This window comes from Trichosurus vulpecula, chromosome 4 (genome assembly GCF_011100635.1).
Source record: "Trichosurus vulpecula isolate mTriVul1 chromosome 4, mTriVul1.pri, whole genome shotgun sequence".
In the NCBI taxonomy this organism is placed as follows: domain Eukaryota; kingdom Metazoa; phylum Chordata; class Mammalia; order Diprotodontia; family Phalangeridae; genus Trichosurus; species Trichosurus vulpecula.
Window position 1 is genome coordinate 289612663 of NC_050576.1, and position 19516 is coordinate 289632178.

Sequence of the window (19516 nt, forward strand, 5' to 3'; positions counted from 1 at the left end):
CGATAAAGGGCGTCATCACCACCAGTAGGCAAGGCACGGTACAGAAAGCAATGATTATATACCCTAGCGCATTCCATCCCCCTCCCACCACTGACCTTCACTCTCATTGCTGGAGTTCAGGCTCACAATCTTGCAAGAAATCTAACCCAGGTACAAGGAATAAGGAAACACTAATTTAGTCAATAGTAACTCTTAAGAACACTTTTATATTTGGCGAGGACGCAGTTCAGTTGATTCTTAGGAACTCGAAACTTAGGTCTAGCTGTCAATTAGAAGCCCTGAGCCATGCCAAAAAGTCCCCACCTCCATTTATCCCACTCAATTCACAGAAAGGCTGACACCCAGATTCCATGAGAGGTCCTCACTATCCCACTCAGGACTTTATGTCTATCATCCAATTATTTATTTGGCTAAATTGGTACAGGCCAATCATCAGAAGGTTGGCCACTAAGTTCTACATGTATAGATATATACATGGATGCACATGTATGTGCCTCCATGGCTTTTATATATAAATATATGCTATATATGCATATATACACTCCATACATATTTGTGTGTATCCATGTGTATGTGTGTCTGGGTGTGTGTGTGTCTCTGTGTGTGTGTTTGTGTATGTGTGTGTGTGTGTGTGTGTGTGTACCACCATAGCAGCAACTCATTTTGGCCATCTATAAGGGATGGGAATGAAGAGTATCCATACTGATGAAATCAAAGACCTTCTAAAGTATTCCATAGAATAGGTGCTCATTAAAAAAATGAAAAAAAAAACAAATGAGTGAATAAATAACTTCACTAAACTGACATCATATAAAAGCACTTCAGATTTCTCTAATTAAGGTAAATTGATACTTGAAAAAAGAGTCATGTTGTCTTTGTCCTTTTCTTTAGGATAAATTTGATGTATGTGAGGAGTGGAAGCAGAATCCAAATTGATGTCTACTCTGAGGTTATAAAGCTTTTCTAATATACTTTCTGTCTCTAGCTGAGCTGTCTTGCTAGCAAGATAGCCTGTATGTATGATTCTTTTAAACTTTTAAGCATCGCCATTGGAGATCTCTTGGATATTTATAAAAAAAAAACCCTAATTTTGCTTTCACAGCCCCTGACCCCATTACAATAAACACTTAAACTTCTGAGTGTTTACCTTTTCCAGTTAACCAATTGCTATTAATGGTGTATTAACAAATGAACGGACCAGTTAGAATCCCACCAAAATGATTTTAATGCATCCCCATGCAGTAATTAAGAAAGGATACTGTGTACTAAAAAATGTTAGTGAAATAATATTCAAGTCAGAATAGAAACTAATAAAACCAAAGTAATTATATGTTAATGTTACTGTGGAGGCCATACAAGTCATCTTGGTGTGTTTAGGTTGATTTTGGGTTTTGTCTCTTAATGATGGATGGGCATAGTTGAGGGTACTTAATTTATACAAAGTACATGAAGCTCATCAATCTAGCCAAAGGAATTAAATGGATTTACTTTGTAGAAACCTTCACTTTGACCTATAATAACATCTGTGTGAGTATAAAGGAACGAATGATATTTTTTCCCCAGAAACTGAAATGTACATAAACATAAGAAATTTATCTCAGGTGCAATACCTGACTACTTGGAGATGAAGCTTTTTTTCTGGTTGCCTTCACTTACTTCTTTGCTTTCCTTCTTCAATCCTTGAAGTATCCATTTTTCATCAGTATGGATACTCTCTCACCCAACAGAAATCTACAAACCCTTCTATCACTGGGGTTTCCAGGGTTGCTGTGGACAGAAAGGTTACAATTCTGAGCATGAGCTGACTAGTTGTCTTGCAGACAATCCATCCCTAGATGCATGCTCTTGGACTTTTAGGCCCAGTGACCACTGCCAGAGTTTGTGCAGAGGAGGATTTAGTTGAAAATTTAAGTCATTATTCCCTTTTCTTATATCATTATCCATAAGTGTATTTACTTATCCTTTAAACAAATGCTTTCAAAATATTTCCTTTCATTTGGAGTTAGTTGTGTGATCAGATTTAGACTGAATAGGAATGTTGCCTTATGTCCCCTACCCCCATAGAACAGTCTTTTTTTTTCCTCCATCAGAGGAAATGCTTGAGATGCCATAGTCTCATTATGAACCTGTGAGACACTGTGTAACTTACAATGTAGCTATACTGATTTATTTGGTGTTCCTCACTCATATCTGGACGCTTTGCCTTTTCCCTGCTTGTCCTCCTTCCTTCCTTCCTTACCACAAAGGGTATCATGTCCTTAACTATGGGTGCTCTGCCCAAAGGAATATAAATTTTGATTTCTGAAATTGTTTTTTCTCCCCAATATACCCAGATGGCTCCAGAGGAGAAAGTGAGGCTGCTGACTTTTCAAAGACCTCCCTCACTTAAATACAATTAACTTGCATGTCATGGCATCACCTCTTTGGTCCTTCATTCATCAAATGCTCTCCCTCCTCAGATCTCTCTCCTGGCTTCCCTGCCTTCTTTTAAGGCTCAACTCAAATCCCATCATCTGGAGGAAGTTTCCCTCTCACTTCATCTCATTTTCCTCCCACCAGCCCCTTCCTTCTGCTGTTAAGTTTCACATATTTTCACGAAAAGCATTTGGAATTATCAGAGCTATGATTACATATACATGTTTGTATGTACACACAATTTATACACACACACATTTATGTATGTATTATATAGTCAAAAAAATCATGTATTAGTTATGCTATATATGTGTATAGATGTATATGCTCCCTTCTACAATCTGAGTCTGTGACCCCTGTACCTGGTGGTAGATAACTTATTTCATCATGAGTTCTTTGTAGCTGTGGTTAGTTGCCTTGTATTGGTCAGACTTCCTAAATTTGTCCAAGTCGTTTGCCTTTACAATATTATTACTGTATTATTTTTTCTCCTGATTTTACTCACTTTACATAATTTCATACAAGTTTTCCTAGAATTTTCTAAAACCATCCTCATCATTGCAAAATATTATACTATTAATAATGAAAAAGTAATGTTATTCCTAATGAAAGCAAACTAGAAAAATAACCATTGAATGATGCTTGTCCGTTAATGTTCATTATGTATGGGAACATTTGGGTCTTTGTCTCTGGTTTGTTTTTTTTTAATTAAAATGTAAAATCTTGGGAGAAGAAAGAAACATAAAGAATTCATTTAATGTGGCTTTTCAAATTTCATATGAAACAGTAAGAAATTCGTTTGTCTAAACTTCTGCAAACGCTTTGGAAAAATTGGTTGTGTGTATTGCTGAATTTTAACTGTTTATTTTGAATCATCACAGCTAGAAATTCTAGTTGTCTTTCAAACTGATTAGGCTATTTTCACATATTAGCTCAGAGCAGGAATGATAACCTTAGATTGTACTATCATTTCATAGGAAAATGTGGGCAATATTTTAAGAAGAAGTTCCGGGTCAATTTTTAGGTTTCTCATGTGATATTATACACATACATATACATATACACATATACATTTATATACATATGCACATTTATCTGCAGATATATATGTATATATATATATATTTCTATAGAAATGAATATTATTCCACATAATTCAACCCAGTTCAGTAGCACTAATTAATTTTGATAAATTTATATTGTCTTGAATTGTCTTCTTAACAACTTGAATATTTTTGCAAATTAAACTCAAAACAAGAACATTAACCCTAATATTATACTATCTTCAAAGTATTAATTGATATACATTGTTTGCTTATTGCCAAAACTATGACCTTATTTTTTTCTTATGAAGATATGTGTAATGCTTATAAAAGTTCAGAGTCAGTTCACAGGGATGTGAATGTTGTAATGGCAAGCAAAGTGGGACTTTTTGCTGTTTTTTTTTTTTGGATTGCTTCTTGTCACTTAGGCAATCAAGTGCCTTTGACTGCATCTTGCCTTTGTTTCAATCAAGAGTCTTTGATTGAATCAAGAGTCTTGGAAGACCTGCTTAAGTCACAATAAAGCCTAAATCACATGAGTTTGAATCACATGGTTGTGATGCCCTCTGAGGGCTGACCCTGAAGAAGTGGTTAGCATTTTGTTTGGAGGCTCACTCACTGGAAGAATGTTTGTGAGATTTGACCAGACAAGACTCTGGGTAGCCATTAAGCAGCCCCCAGCTTTGAAAACCCAAATGTTGGTACTTTTCTGGTAACTATGCATGTATTGCTATGGACAGACAGAAGCACTTTCTGCTGATTTGTGTTATTTGCTCTGTTTATATAATTTCTGCTTGTAATTTCTGTTCATGTTTTCTCTGAAGTTCAAGGTGCTGACCTTTTCCTCTGAACTAAGTCAATGATATATGTATATTTAATTAAAGTAAGATTGTAAACCCCTTAAAGTGCTTTCCTTAGAAAAGCAGATCAAAGAACTTATGCTAGCAGCCCTCCTGTGTGCTGGTGTTATTGGTCTTGTTCTTACATCTTGTAGTATTGATGTGATCAAAGATCTTCCCCACCCATTCAATAGGCCTCAGGTAGGGCTAGGAGGGAAAGCTTGATTATATCTTTGTTTGTAAGTAGGCATAAAGCTTTTACTTACCAGGTACTAAGCCAATTTGAGCATGAAGCCCTCAGGCCCTAAGGGGAGTTGCTAAGACCAGAGCCAATGGTATGTGCACTGAGTTCTAGTCAATCATAAATTCAGCCAATCAGAGACCTGAGTTCTAGCCAATCAGACAACAGCTAGGACTGTATATAATGAGAGCCCAGAGTATGAGAGGATCAGATTTGAAGAGGGACAGAACTGAAGAGAAGCAGAACTGAAGGGAAGCAGAGTTGAGAGACAGACATCAAGAAGACATTGAGGCAGCAGACATCAAGTGGGTATTGAAGAGCAGACATTGAGAGTGATAAGTGGAGAGTTAGGATAGTTGAGTGATTGTTTACAGGAAGGCCCTAGCAGGAGGAAAGGTTACAGGATGACTTGGTTCCTTGCTATAATACTGTGTTATAATTTCCTTGTTGCTACATTGAGGTGGACTTACTGGTTTTGGAATACAATTACTGGTATATTGAATTGGAGTAGCTGATCCTGCGATTGGATTCTTTGGTGTCTGAATAAATGTTATACTTCCACTGCCTTCTACCTAGAAAGTTTTTCATACTTTGTGATTCTACACCATTCAGGCATTGTCACGGTTATCCTCCAGGTCATGAATCTTGCCTTACTGATATACACCTCCATAGCAGCAGCTAGCAGCATTGGTATTATAAATGTATATGAATATATGTTTATACACACAAGAAGAGAATCACATAATTCAATCCAGTCCAGAAATATTTATTAAACTTGATGAAATTGTATTATCTCAAATTGTCTGCTTTGGAGAAAAATAGTTGAGTGTATTACCTACTTCTTATTTTGAATCATACAACTGGAAGCTCTAGTTATCTTCTTAACAATTAGGCTGTTTTTCACAGATTAAGGTCAGAATATGAACATTAACCCTAGGTTTGTAAGCTATTAGAAAGTTATTTTTGTTGTTTGCATGTATCAAAAGTACAATCTTACCCTTTTCTAGGAAATATGGATAATACTTTAATACGAAGTTCAGAGTCAATTTTAAAATTCCTTTGGTATACATATGCAAAAACCTACATAATCCAATTTTGTTCAACAATATTAAGCATTATCAGTTCATATGCAAGTCAAAAGTTTATTTAAATAATGGAAAATGCTGATTTTATAGTTCTCACAAATCTTAAGTCATCTTAAAATTAACATAGAAATAAAAATATATGCATATGTCTTCTTTAAAATGTGGTATTTTTATCAAGATTCAGAATATCAAGACTGACCTTACATTAACATCTTATGTTGTTAATGTCTATTTAACACATAGTGAAATGCCCATTCTCTACTCAAATTAAGAGTATGGGCCTGTATTAACAGTCTAAACCTAATGGTTTGTTTATTTAACTCCTGGCTGTTGCCTTAATTAGAAGCTATTGCCAAGTCAAAGGACTGTTTTTGAATGTTCTAAAATGACATTTTGCCACTTCTCCAGTTTCATTCATTTCATTCATTATAGGTCTCCTATGTGCAATGCAGTCCGTATTGAAGAGTCAGAAACCATATCACTAAGTCGAGAAAAGGAAAATCAGTCTAGGCAAATGTTTGATTTTGATGATTTTTTAGCTTCTTAGAGATTGTATAAAACAAAGTTATATAAAACTTCTTAAAGATCAAATAAATGAATTATAATGAGATATTCAAATAGGTAAGAACTCTAAAACTCTAAAATTCATCTTCAGAAATCCAGGGTGTTCCATATGCCCTCCGAAATCTTTTGACATTAAAGATCATAGATATATAGAATATTAGAATAGAATTGAGATCATCAGGTTCAAAACTTTTATTTTATAAATAGAAGAACACAGGCACAGGAAAATTAAGTGAAATGGCAAAAGTAATGGGCAATACCAAGCCTCTTTCACTTTCGGTACACTACCCCTTTCATTGTACAACTGTTTTGTTTCTGCATGTTAGAAACTCCATTCAAAACCTACTGTGTCCTGATGTCTCAAATTATGGTTTGCTTTGAGGTATCTGTCATGTTTTGTTATTGATTTCCCCATATATTCCAGCTCTAAATCTCTGATCACAAAAATACGAATATGAGTGATATTATCCTATGCAATAGAACAGTGTATCTATTTCATGTGAGTATTATATAGTATATTTTGAAACTTTTATAATAACAATCTGAAGCTAAACAGAAAAGTATCTAAATGTAAACCACAAATAAAGCATGGAAAAATGAAAGAAAATGTTTAAGGTTAATTTATGTTTTTTAATTCTTGGATATATCTTTATTTCTATAGCCTTATTCTTTTTCCCACAATGTTCTGTCATCACCCATCCTCTCTTTAACATTTTCCCTAGAGTGTTCAACAAATACTATTTGTTTGACTTTGAGGAAAATATTGTTAATTTATTAGGTAAAAATTGGGAATTTTTTTATCTTTTCTGAGGAAAGCTGTTCATTTTTTAAGAACCCAATAGATTTTGTATGATATAAACATGAGAAAAGATGCTACTCTTAACTCCACTAAAGGTGTTGTTTCTCATTTTTCTTCGTGTCTACATAGAGATAATGGCTGCCATACATATTTCACAAAATTTTGATGAACAAACATGTTATGAAGATCTGAACATCTAAGCCAGTTTAATTCAATATAAAAACACTTATTAAGGGCCTGAGGTGTGCGACTATACATCTATATCTTTATATACTTCTATGTCATCTCTAGGTCAGAGGTATATGAAAATGATATGAGTCTTACATATGTTTGTTAAGCTTCTGGGGTTCTGTTCAAACCTATGATTTCATGGGAGTTGATGTGAAGACATTTACAAATCATCAAAATTTTCATATTTTTAGAGACCTAGATATTTTCCTGGGTCACTGAGATGTTAAGTATCTTCATTGTTTTCATATAGCTAGAATGTATTGGAGGTAGGGCTTGAATACAGGTCTTCCAGGTTCTGAGGCTAGCCCTCAATCCACCATGTTTGCCTGACTGTAAACTCCTTGAGGGCAGGGACTGTTTTGGTTTTTGGTTTTGTATTCCCAGACTAGAGCAATGCTTGATGTATAAGAGACATTAAATGCTTATTGATTGTTTGATATATTGTATTGCTGCTTTTATTTTCAAAGTTCTCTTAGTCTTACTCTTCTCAAAACCCTTAGGTGAATAAGCTTATCCATTTTAATAGATAGCCTAGTTTTTTGTACTTATAAAGTTAGCCCTTTAGCTATGAATTAAAATTGAGTATGACTTTGGAAATCACATTTCAGTAATACCTATAAATGCCTTGTGAGGTTCTAAAAAGATATATATTATATTGGATAGTATATTTAAGGAAGATAGAATAGAGTTTCCTCTAGCACCCCTATTTTTTAGCTTGTAAAGCATTTCTGATAGATCTCAGTTATTGCTACAGTTCTAAACCATCTCCCCATCTCTCTTTTACTGAAATGTTTGTATTTTGACCTGCCTTTGACTTCCATGATGTTTTTGTCTTTTGCAGTGACCAAGACGGTGTGTGCAGAACAGTGTGATGGCAGGTGCTATGGCCCATATGTAAGCGATTGCTGCCACCGAGAATGTGCTGGAGGCTGCTCAGGACCTAAAGACACAGACTGCTTTGTATGTTGAGGAGTTCTGCTTTCCTTTCCCCTTCTTTCCTCTCTCATTCTTATTTGGCACATTCACAATGAAGCTCACACACCTGAAAATCAAAAGAAAGAAACCTAATTTGATCAAGATCAGAAAAATCTTATCTGTGTCAATATTGGAAAGAAAGATACTGTTCCTTCAGTGTGGAGTTGTCAGTTAATGTCTCTGTTATTTACTTGGGATTGTTGTATGCTGTTCATTTAACTGAGCTTTTGTGTATTATATAATATACTATGAAAAGATGGTCTTCTTATAGAAGACAAATTTAAAGGACATTCCTAATCGGTTACTTGGAAGAAGGAAGGGCTATTAATATCCTTTCCTTTGGAGTGTTTTCAGCCTCAGTGAATCCTGTCCTAAGTTTTTAATGAATACTTTCATTCAAAGTTGTTTCATCTTTGAGCTTGGATCCTCGTGTCTTCTATGTGACTGCATTATTAAACTGTTTTTCCAGAATATATTTCAAAATATTAATAGATATTTTTACGAACTTATCTGTTTTCCTCGTCAGTTTGTATGGCTTACTAGCTTAAATTACCTATTAAGACATTTATGGGATTTACAATTCAGATTTGGAGCCATTTATATGCTAATCTGTATGATTTTTATCTTAAATGAAGACACTTTTACTCCCCTAAAATTCATTTTTATAGCTTGTTGGAACTCTTTTAAATTATACTTTAATATTTTCAATATTGTTCTTTGTGTTCCCTCTTATCTTAAGAACATTCTGTAAACTGTAGTTAAACTCAGCTCTCCATATTTTCCAAATTTTCCAATTAGTTTTAAATTAAAATCATATATCTATATATATAAAATCTAAACTTTCTAAAAGAGCAATTTCTTAATTTCATTTGTTCCTTCAAAAATATAGTTAGAAAAGAACATTTTCAGCCATTTAGTAAAAAAGTTCAATTCCCTGTAAAATGTATTCTAAAATTAAGACAAGTAATGTTTCAGACAGCAGACAGGTTTATAGTCCACAGTAAGTCTGTAATGATGAAAAAAAATACTGTGGGTAGGATGTTGAATGAGGAGGAAGGAGCCAGAATGTAGATAAACTGAGGAAGGTGTTTCAGCAGATTGTGATTTGTCTACTAGTATGTGACTGGATTGGAACTAGGGCAAGCATTACCTAAGACTACCTCATCACAAAATTTGCACGTGTGATTTTTTCCCCCAGGGTCACTGGTAACTACATTTTTTGACTTTAATAATACTTATAGCAATCTCTATACTGGAACCTTCTTTAATACTTTTTTGCTGATTCACTGAATGTATAGCTAAATTGTACCCTGATTTTCGCATCACTCATTTCTCTATTGCTTTGCAGTAATCTAGGGTTCTACTTTGGCTATGGCATGGGAAATTTTTAAAATGTAATAACAGAACTTTGGTGGGTGGACAATACTTAGAAAGTTTAATTATTTTCCCCCTGGGTACTTTGCTTTGTTCCCAGGCAAACAATGTATAATATTATATAATATATGCCAGTGTAGCAATTATAAGGCCATACAGAGCTTTGTAGTTATAAATTAAAACTTACTGAGTTTTCTAGATTGGTTTTTAATAGATTCTTCCTGGAAAGTGTCATCTTAGTGAGAAATATGCCATCCGTATGCCTCATTCTGATTATACATCGTGTAGACTGTCATGAGGGAATTGTCATGTTTGTGATAAAGTGCTTGCTTAAACTACAATGGATATAGCAAATGTGTTGAGGAAACACAGCAAATTAATGCTTATTAATAAACACACTAACAATTTATGATCCAATGAAAAGCTTTGCTTGGTTCACAACGTTTGCTTTTCTAAGCCTAAAATATCTCACTGTGAAAACTTTTTGTAATGTGAGAAGTCATTTATCCATCTTTTTTCACACCATAATGTAGTATATATTCACTTTTGAAACAAGTCCACAATTCTCTGATGATTAAAAATTGTTTTGGCATATCAAGAAAACATTTTTTTTTAATAATTTCAAGAACAGGGTGAAAGTTTAAATCTGGACCATATGATAATGTGGAAAGGGGAACTATCTATTTTTTTGGGAAGGGACTTTAAATAAAATATGGCATTGTGAGAAGACAAAGCAGAAGTGCATTTTATGATTTAATCACTAGCTTTCCATAGTTACCTCCTTTCACAGTAATCTTAGCTATAGTCTAAAATACTAACTGCCAAGGTGTTTTCCTTAGTCAGTGGTGGGTGGTAGCTAAGCTTAAATGAAAACAAAAGGTCCACATTTTCCTCTATTCACTCTGAAAGATGGCAAATGACATTAGTTAACTTGACGCTAAGGCTAATGTCTGCTTTCCCTATTCAAAGGAAATCCTGCTTCTTTGATGGCATAATTAGGAGCTTGGTTGTCAGCTGGCATTTGGCCTAATACCAGGAGAGACCATAAAGCCAGGCAAGACCAGAAGGTCAGAACATCAAAGCACAGATCATTTGTGCATTAGCAATGTGGGTGGTTTAAATAGTTCTTTTGTTACTAGCTGATTTTAAGCACACTATCGAGCCTGAAATGAGTCAACAGATTAAAAACAAATACAAAACAAAACTTCATTCCAGCATTGCTGCATTTAGAACATTTGTTTACAGACATTAGGGAAATAATCATCTAAAAACATTTTGGATTCGGAAGATGGATTGCTTATTTGTAAAATTACAATGGAAAAAGTTTGGAAAATAGGTACACAGGGAAAAATGACATCCCAACGAAGAATAAGCCCAGTGCCAGTAGGGTTTCATTAGCATCATTATGAAAGTGTCCTCAGAAAGCCAAAACATGCTCTAAGCTATTTAAATTCTGTTACAGGCCTGCATGAATTTCAATGACAGTGGAGCTTGTGTCACCCAATGCCCCCAAACATTTGTGTACAATCCAACCACTTTTCAACTAGAGCACAATTTCAATGCAAAATATACCTATGGAGCCTTCTGTGTCAAGAAATGCCCACGTAAGTAACTGAAATTCCAGAGGTCTCAGGGTAGAACTAACTGATTCAAATTTGGGACCTGACTCTAATGAGCATATATTTATTTATTTATGTCTAATTCTGATAGTGAGACTTTTCATGAACTGCATGCCACTCCCAACTTCAAATCTACATTTAAGCAGTAATAATTTTTTTTAAAAAATTAGAAAAGTTGTGAGTTTCTTTATTAAGTTGTTAATTTTCTTTAAAAATCCAAAAGTAAATTTGCTCAGTCCTTGTGAGAAATACAGTTACTATACCTCAATTCCTCAGTCTTTACTGGAGTTTGCTTTCTTCCTTTTGATGATAATGGCGACTCTGTGAGTACTAGGGGGCATAGTTTTTTACATGTTGGGGGAGGAGCTCTTGGGGAATCTGGAGTAGTACTGTCTCTCTTGAAAAAGTAGTGAGCCAGTTTTTACATTTATTTACGCTTGTGTTTCTCTTATTTTTGAAAAAAAAAGTTTTTATTGGCACTTTTTGATCTTTTTTTGGTTGTTCATTTCCAGTATGTCCTCCACCCTTATTGTGCCTACGCATGGAACCACAAAAGGATATTAAGCAAAACATACACAAAATAACCTTGTCTGACAGCCTATGTAACATTCTGATCACATAATCCTCCCTTCTCTGATGAGAAATGTGTTCTGTCTTTCACTCTCCAGGAACATGATTACATACTACAATTAATCTGAGTTTGTCTATGTTTGGCCTTATTTTCATTTACATTATTATAGTCACTACCCATATTGTTCTCTTGGTTCTAATTATTTGTGTCAGTCTAAATATTTTTCTGTGTTTCTATAAATTCCTTATATTCCTTGTTTTTCAGGGAACAATAGTATTTTGTTATGGTCATATACTTCCCTCTATATACATCTAATTAAGACATTCTTTCTTTACTTTTCTTCTCTGTCTCTCTGTCTCTGTCTGTCTGTCTGTCTCTCTATCTCTCTGTCTCTGTCTCTCTCTCCTTCTCCCTCTCTCTCTTTCTCTCTAAAACTGCTGTGGTGCTTATTTTGGTTTATATATGATCTTTGCAAGTTCATTGTAAAGAGTTACCCATTTGGATTGGAAGACAGAGATTTCATGCCTACAGCTGTTTGCAGCTGCAGAACTGTGTAAGATGTCATATCCTATACCTTTCCCTCATTTGAGAATTTTGTATCTTAGGAATTCTTGGAAATAGCCTCCATAAAGGATAGTTCCCCCTCACCCAATTCATGCCATATGTCATTTTATACATTTGTATGCTTTAAAAAAATGGGGCTGGGATTGTATGTGTTTATGTGTGTGTGTATGTATGTGTGTGTTGGGGGAAATAATTTTTAATTATAGTTCACAAATCATTTGAATTACAATTTTAAAGGTGCTTTTTTGCCCTTGAGGACCTTAATCTTGAATACTTTAAAATATGAACTAATTAAAGATAATTAAATTTAAAAGCAAATATTTTGCAAATTTTGTACTTTTAAATAAAGTGACTTGAAGATTTATGCAAACTAATGTATAATGAACTAAGCAGAAGTAGAATGATAAGTAAAATTAAAAATATAAAATAAAACAAATATAAATAAAAAGATTGGTAATAGGAAGCTGACTTTTGAGTCAGTAAAAACAAAACAAAACAAACCTCTGACAACACATTCCTTCCATATCTCAGTGAAAAGGATTGTAAGGACAGAATGTTGTATATAGTATTAGATGAGCTCATTGAGGCAGGTTGTTGTTTAGAGTTGTTAGAAAGGAAAACTCACTGCCAGGCTAAGGGAGTTTGGAAAGTTTTCCAGAAATCCCAGCAATATAAAAAATTTGCATATAAAGTTATTTTATAAATAGCTATCCAGAAAGAGAGACAGAGACAGAGAGTCTGTCCGCCCCGAAAGGAAAAAAAAAGGCAGAAAAATAGCCATATTTCCTTCTTATACAGAAGTGATAAAGGATACGACAAGGAGAGATGTGAAGTTGAGAGAGAATATGAAAAGAATTTAATCATCTTCCTTCTTCATGAACCTCAGGCTTAGCTTAAAATCACACTGCTGTAGCATAGACCCTAACATTAATAGGGAATTTTTCACTAAAGTTCAATGATGAAAATACCAAGAGCTACAGTAAAGGAAGTTCAAAACTCAGAAGACTCAACACTATTCAGTGCAGCAAACATTTATTAAATATCTACTATGTGAGGTTAAGAATGCAGTAATAGAAACAGTATTATCCCTGTTTTCAATGAGCTCCTTTCTGATAGGACCCCCACAGCTTGGAGTATTTCTTCTTCTACAAAATGGCTTTTGTAGAAGCTACATTTACCCAGGAGTCAGGACACCTACAGACTATTTCTGAGCATAACAAAGTACTATGTATGAATGCCCTAAATCCTTGCTTATTTCTTATTATATAATGCCACAAAACATCTTTTTAAAATCAGCTTAGTTATAGAAATTGACAGAATATTTTACAGTTTGTCAACAGCTATATTCAGGGTCCCCTTGGTCCCTTTTTGTCTACTATAAGCTTCCAGAAGGGAGAGCTATCCAGGTGAAACCTGGCTTTAAATAGTATCTACATTATTTAATGAGATAATTTATTAAATTTTCTCAAGTCACTGTTTTTTTGAAATTTCAAGTGTATTTATATACACAGGTAGAGAAAATTCTTATGACTAAATTTTCTAACACAGTATTCCTCTAATGTAGCCCAAACTTTAAATACTCCCTCTTGAATGTGAGTATAAAATATTTTCTCTTGATCCAAAACAGTTTAATTTAAGCTTCATTTGTGTTTCAAAATAACTCCAAGCACTTCTAGATTTCAAACTTGCATCACTACATGAAATGAAGTGGAACTACAGGGGAACACAAACTAAATGTCATGTAGTTTATTAAGTCTGTAAAAGAAATTTACATTGTCCTCAGGGCTGTTCGGATATGTGGGGTTAGGAAAAAAACGTTAAACAAAAACAAACAAACACAGCAGCAATTCCTACATTCTATTCTTAGACCAGTATATGAGGCAGTGCAATTGTCTCTGTATCTCTCTCTCAATCTCTCTCTGTCTCTGTCTCTCAAAGTTTCATCATCATCATCATCATCATCATCATATCTTTAGTGCAGCAGGGTTTGCAAAGCAATTTTTCATTATTTTACTTTATATTATATATTATTATATATGTTATATATTATTTTATTCACACAATAACTCTGGGAATTAAGTGCTTTTCATAATCCCTGTTTTTAGATGAGTAGGTTGAAGCTGGAGGATCTCAAGTGACTTGCCTAGGCTCACTCAGATATTAAGTATATGAGGTCACATTTGAACTCAGATCTTTCTGACTCCAGGTGCAGTGCTCGATCAACTATACCACCCAGTTGACTACTAAGTACATAGATGGATATGTACGAACTATTATAAGGGAAAAGTCATACACATTATTGGCTTACATAGTCAATTTCAGATATCAGAAAACTTTTTTCAAACTTCTAACCAAACATTGTTACTGAACATTTTACTTTATCCTTGCAGATAACTTTGTGGTAGATTCCAGTTCTTGTGTGCGGGCTTGTCCTAGTTCCAAAATGGAGGTGGAAGAAAATGGGATTAAAATGTGTAAACCCTGTACTGACATTTGTCCCAAAGGTAGGTTATAGCTGTGATGTATCTAGAAAGAGCCTGGGGATGCCTAAATCGTTCCCTATAAGGGAGAATTAATTTCACAAAACAGAAAGGGGAATTGGTATCCTATCCAAGGGCGGGGAACCTGTGGCCTCGAGGCCACATGTGGCCCTTAGGTCCTCAAACGTGGCCGTTTGACAACTTTGGATTCAGTCAAAGGTCCCAACTTGAAGACCTAGAGGACCTCATGTGTCCTTGAGGCTGCAGGTTCCCCAGCCCTGGATATGCCTTTAGAATATCATCAAAAGTCTACTCACCTACAATATTCCAGGTACTGTACTAAAAAGAAACAAGAGATAAAAGATAGTTCCCTGTCCCCAAGAAGCTCACAATCTAAAGGGTAAAAGTGGCCCACATACTTGGAAAAATTAAGTCATGAAGGAAGCAGCAAATCAATCAATTAATTGTACTATATTCTATGGTACCAAGCCTCAATGGTATACACTTACTATACATATACATAAACATTACTGCTTCATTATCAACAAGTATTTCTTAAGCTCTGATTATTTGCAAGACACAAAAAAATTCAAACATGGTTCCTGCTCTCCATGAGCATATATACATACATATGTTTAGTTAGGTATATATAAGACATGTGCAAACTTTTTAAAGGAGGGGAGGGGCACATTGCATTACCTTAGTGCCAAATGTGCCATACGATGGATATCCTCAAACCTGGTGAAATCCCCATAGTCAGCGGGGAATAGGATTCATCTAATCCTTGAGGACTGGATAAGGCTTTATGAAAATGGGAAAGGGGACTGATTCCACCTAAGGAGGGATCAAAAGTAGAAAGTCCCACTCCTTTGGAGAGGAGAGTTACCCACAGGTGTGGAACATTTCAGATATTTTAAGGTTATTTTTTTTTTTCATTTTCTTGCTTGATTTGCTGCTCTTTCCCCCTTTTTTTCTTACTGGTTTGAAACAGCTTTATATGGGATGACTGTCTTGTAGGGAAAGGAGGGATACAGATGAAAATTTAAACAATGTTAAAAATGAAAAACATCAGGAAAATGTATTTTTAAAGCAGGTGGGGAATTCAGTCATTCATTAAGCATTTATTGTATATGTTCTATGCTTAGGGACTCTGCTAGATCCTGGTGATAAAAATACAAAGAATAAGCCAGTGCCTACCATCAAGGAGTTTGCATGCTAACAGTGGAATAACAAGCACCTATTTAAATATATATGGAGTCAGTAAAAACATAATAAATACAGATAGGTACTGGACCTGTTATTTTATTAATATGGTACCTCCTGTATAGTTAAGTGATTTTTTGGAATTTCATAAGCAATGTATTTCAGGGATGCACCTTGAATCAAGGTCTTTTATATTTGAAGCCTACTCTTTGTCCACTTTCCTTGCTGCCTCTCATGTATATGGGGGGAAAAATGCAGATATAGAAGGACTTAGAGAGTGGCACTGATATTTCAGGGAATCAGAAAAGACTTCATGTTGAGGCAGTACTTGAATTAAGGAAGAAAGATTCTATGAGGCAAAAGTAAGGAGTGTGTGTGTTCCAAGCATAGAAAATCCCCCTTGTAAAGACTCAGACTCAGAGATAGGAGATGGAATATGAGGAAGAGGTAATCTCAAAATTATGACAAAATAAACCATGAAAAATCAGCTTTCATAGAACATATGGGGGGGGAATGTCAAATCAGATTTATTCCCCCAAAGAAACTAAGTAAGAAAAGTAGGTGTGTGTATATATGTCAGTATTTATTTCAATCCCCACTAAAATACTGTCTGAATATCTTTTTGTGGCATGGAGGTGACCCTAAGCTCTTGAAGACTATGTCAACAAGACACGTCTAATGACTGGTTCATGCAACATGGAATACCTTTGAGCACAGTCATAGTCTGTATGTCTGTTGATAATAGGGTTAGTTTTGTTCTTTATATTTTTATTTCCATCACCTAGCACCATTGCACGTAGTAGGCTCGTTGTTTGACAGATTTTCTGACAATCAGCCCAGGTTCAGAGAGTTTCATCCCCAGAAGAGCTACAATGTGACAAATGTTCTTGATGAAGCAATACTTGAGAACTCACATAAGTCATAAAGGGGGTTGTGATTTGTGTTGATGGGAATGCCCATATTGACAAAATTGCAGCTCATTGAAATAAATATAACTCGTAGCAAGAGTTCAGTTGATTTTAAGGTCATATATTTGACAGATCTTTGTTTCAACTTACTACTCAAATGTATGATTGTCAATACTAATAAAAATAATGAGAATTGGAGAAGGTACTTATTGAAAACTGCAGTTTTATATTTTTCTGTGATTTTTTTAAATATACAGCATGTGATGGCATTGGCACAGGAACTCTGATGTCTGCTCAGACTGTGGATTCCAGCAACATTGACAAGTTCATAAACTGCACCAAAATCAATGGGAATTTGATCTTCCTCGTCACTGGTATTCATGGGTCAGTGCTAAAACTTAATTTTATTTTTTTTGGTCTGGAAAGAAAGGGCAAAGACATTTTTAAGTGGATATCATGTGGAAGAGAAAGTACACTATTTCTCTTTTTCTCCAGAGGGAAAAACTAGAAGCAATACCCAGAAGCGTGAATTGGCAAATGTAGACAAAGTCAGGAAAAACTTCCTAATAATTAAGTAGCTTCTCCAAACTGGAAATGAATCACCTCTGAAGCTTGAGGTTTCTCTTCACTGATGATCTTCAAGCAGAGGTTCAGGCCACTTACAGAATATATTAGAGTAGGGATATCTTTTCAGTTCTAGATTCACTAGATGGCTGTTAAGGCCCCCTCCAGTTTAAAAAAATGATCATTCTGTCTGGTGTGAGGGAACATATCTGTGACCCCTGCCACTGGGGGAAGGGGAAGTTGGTAGATCACCTGATTTTAGGAATTCCTAGCTAGAAGGGGCTAAGCTGATTCATCATCCATCCTAAGTCCAGCACTAATATTGTGAGTCCATGGAAATAGATTGGGGCAGGGATGGGGGATGGGAGCACAGAACAAGAAAGGCAAACCTGCCCAAGTTGAAAATGGAGCAGGTCAAAGCTTCAGTGATGATAAGTATTCAGATCTGACCCATGAGTGGACACTAAGCTTCTCACTTGGAGAGATAGGGAGACATAATTTAATTCTGTGTTTTAAAAAATGTTTTAAATATGTATAGGTTTTTTTCTGATTTTCTTCTTATTTTTGCACTTACAACTACACCCATTCCTAATCACACCCTACTAAAACACCCATGTTTAATTAATAACAAAGGAAAGGTTGAAAAAGATATCCATAATTTGAAGTTTGGTGATCATGATTAAAAAAATGATGAGAGGGAAAGCAGATTATAAATCTTAGCTAAACTTTGAGCACAATGCTGATGGTTTCCCAAAAGAATAACTTTTAAAATATATTGGCATAATTTTAGACAAAAAAGCACATATGTGTATATATGAAAAGAGTGTTCAGATTACTAGTGGAGTAATACATAATTATGCAGAACAATAAATCTCTAAATTTCTAAAATCTGCAAGTGACTTTAAGCTGAAATGCTAGTATATTATTTTCAGGAAGGAGTGATGTTAATGTTTCTACTTAAAAATCACTCTATACTTCAGAGTCAGTCTCTCTCCCTCTCCCTCTCCTCCTTCTCCTTCTCCTTCTCCTTCTCCTTCTCCTTCTCCTTCTCCTTCTCCTTCTCCCTCTCCCTCTCCCTCTCTTTCTTCCTCTCCCTCTCCTTTTCCTTCTCCCTGTCCTTCTCTCTCTCCCCCCCTCCCTTCCCCTTACCTACCTCTCCCCCTCTCCCTATCATTCACTTAGAAAGCAGTAACTACTCTACCTGATCTGTTCAATGAATTTCACTGATCAATGAAACTGTGTCTGTGCTCCTTCGTTATAGAACCACCTGCTGGTTTTAGCTGGGAAAACAACCGATCTCATGCTTCTAGAGTTGCATTAAACATGTCAATTTTCACTTTACATTGTATCTATTTGTTTATATTACTGTTTAATCCCAAAATATTAGTGCCATGAGCTACAGTTAAGGAAACAACTCACATCTAACAATTGAACAATTTTACTGTGGACATGTATCACACCGTTATCATAATAGAACCAATATAACATGACAAATAAATACATGTCCAAGTAGAATCCACAGAAATATTAGAAATAAGCAATTATGTTTCCATGTGAAGCAACTATGTATATGTGTATATTGGAATATAAAATACTTCTATTGCTTAAAATATTTTATGAGGTCCACATGTTGCATGCTGGAGTAAGTGTTAAAAGCAGTTCTCATCTCAATATAGATGGCTTTTTTCGTACAGCTGGAAACATAGCATGTAGAATGACATCAACTCCCTATTTGTAATTATGCTCACAATATGATTAGGATTGAACAATTCTTTCCCCTGCATACTGGATTAAAATAGCTTAAAAGACACATCCATCTACATCATGGTATGTGTTGACACTTTAAAATAATAAATAGAATTAGCCTTATTCCATCTGCATTAGGAAACATTGGAAAAGAGCACTTTAATTTGTTATATTAGGTTTTGTTTTTTTTTTTCTTTATGTGACATTCTGGTGATTAACCAACAGAGTTAGCCTACAGGAGATTGTATTTTACTCTTTATTTTGATTCCCCTAGTGCAATAATCAATCTACTAAG

At 34.9% G+C, this 19516-nt stretch overlaps 1 protein-coding gene across 1 annotated transcript in view; it reads left to right on the forward strand.

The window, feature by feature from the left end:
- LOC118847131 (receptor tyrosine-protein kinase erbB-4) overlaps positions 1-19516 on the forward strand; it is a 275926-nt gene that overhangs the window by 63346 nt on the left and 193064 nt on the right. The window contains exons 4-7 of the mRNA XM_036755723.1: positions 8059-8177; positions 11029-11170; positions 14711-14824; positions 17169-17295. Of these exons, the coding sequence (XP_036611618.1) occupies positions 8059-8177; positions 11029-11170; positions 14711-14824; positions 17169-17295 (502 nt within the window). The remainder of the gene's footprint in view (positions 1-8058; positions 8178-11028; positions 11171-14710; positions 14825-17168; positions 17296-19516) is intronic.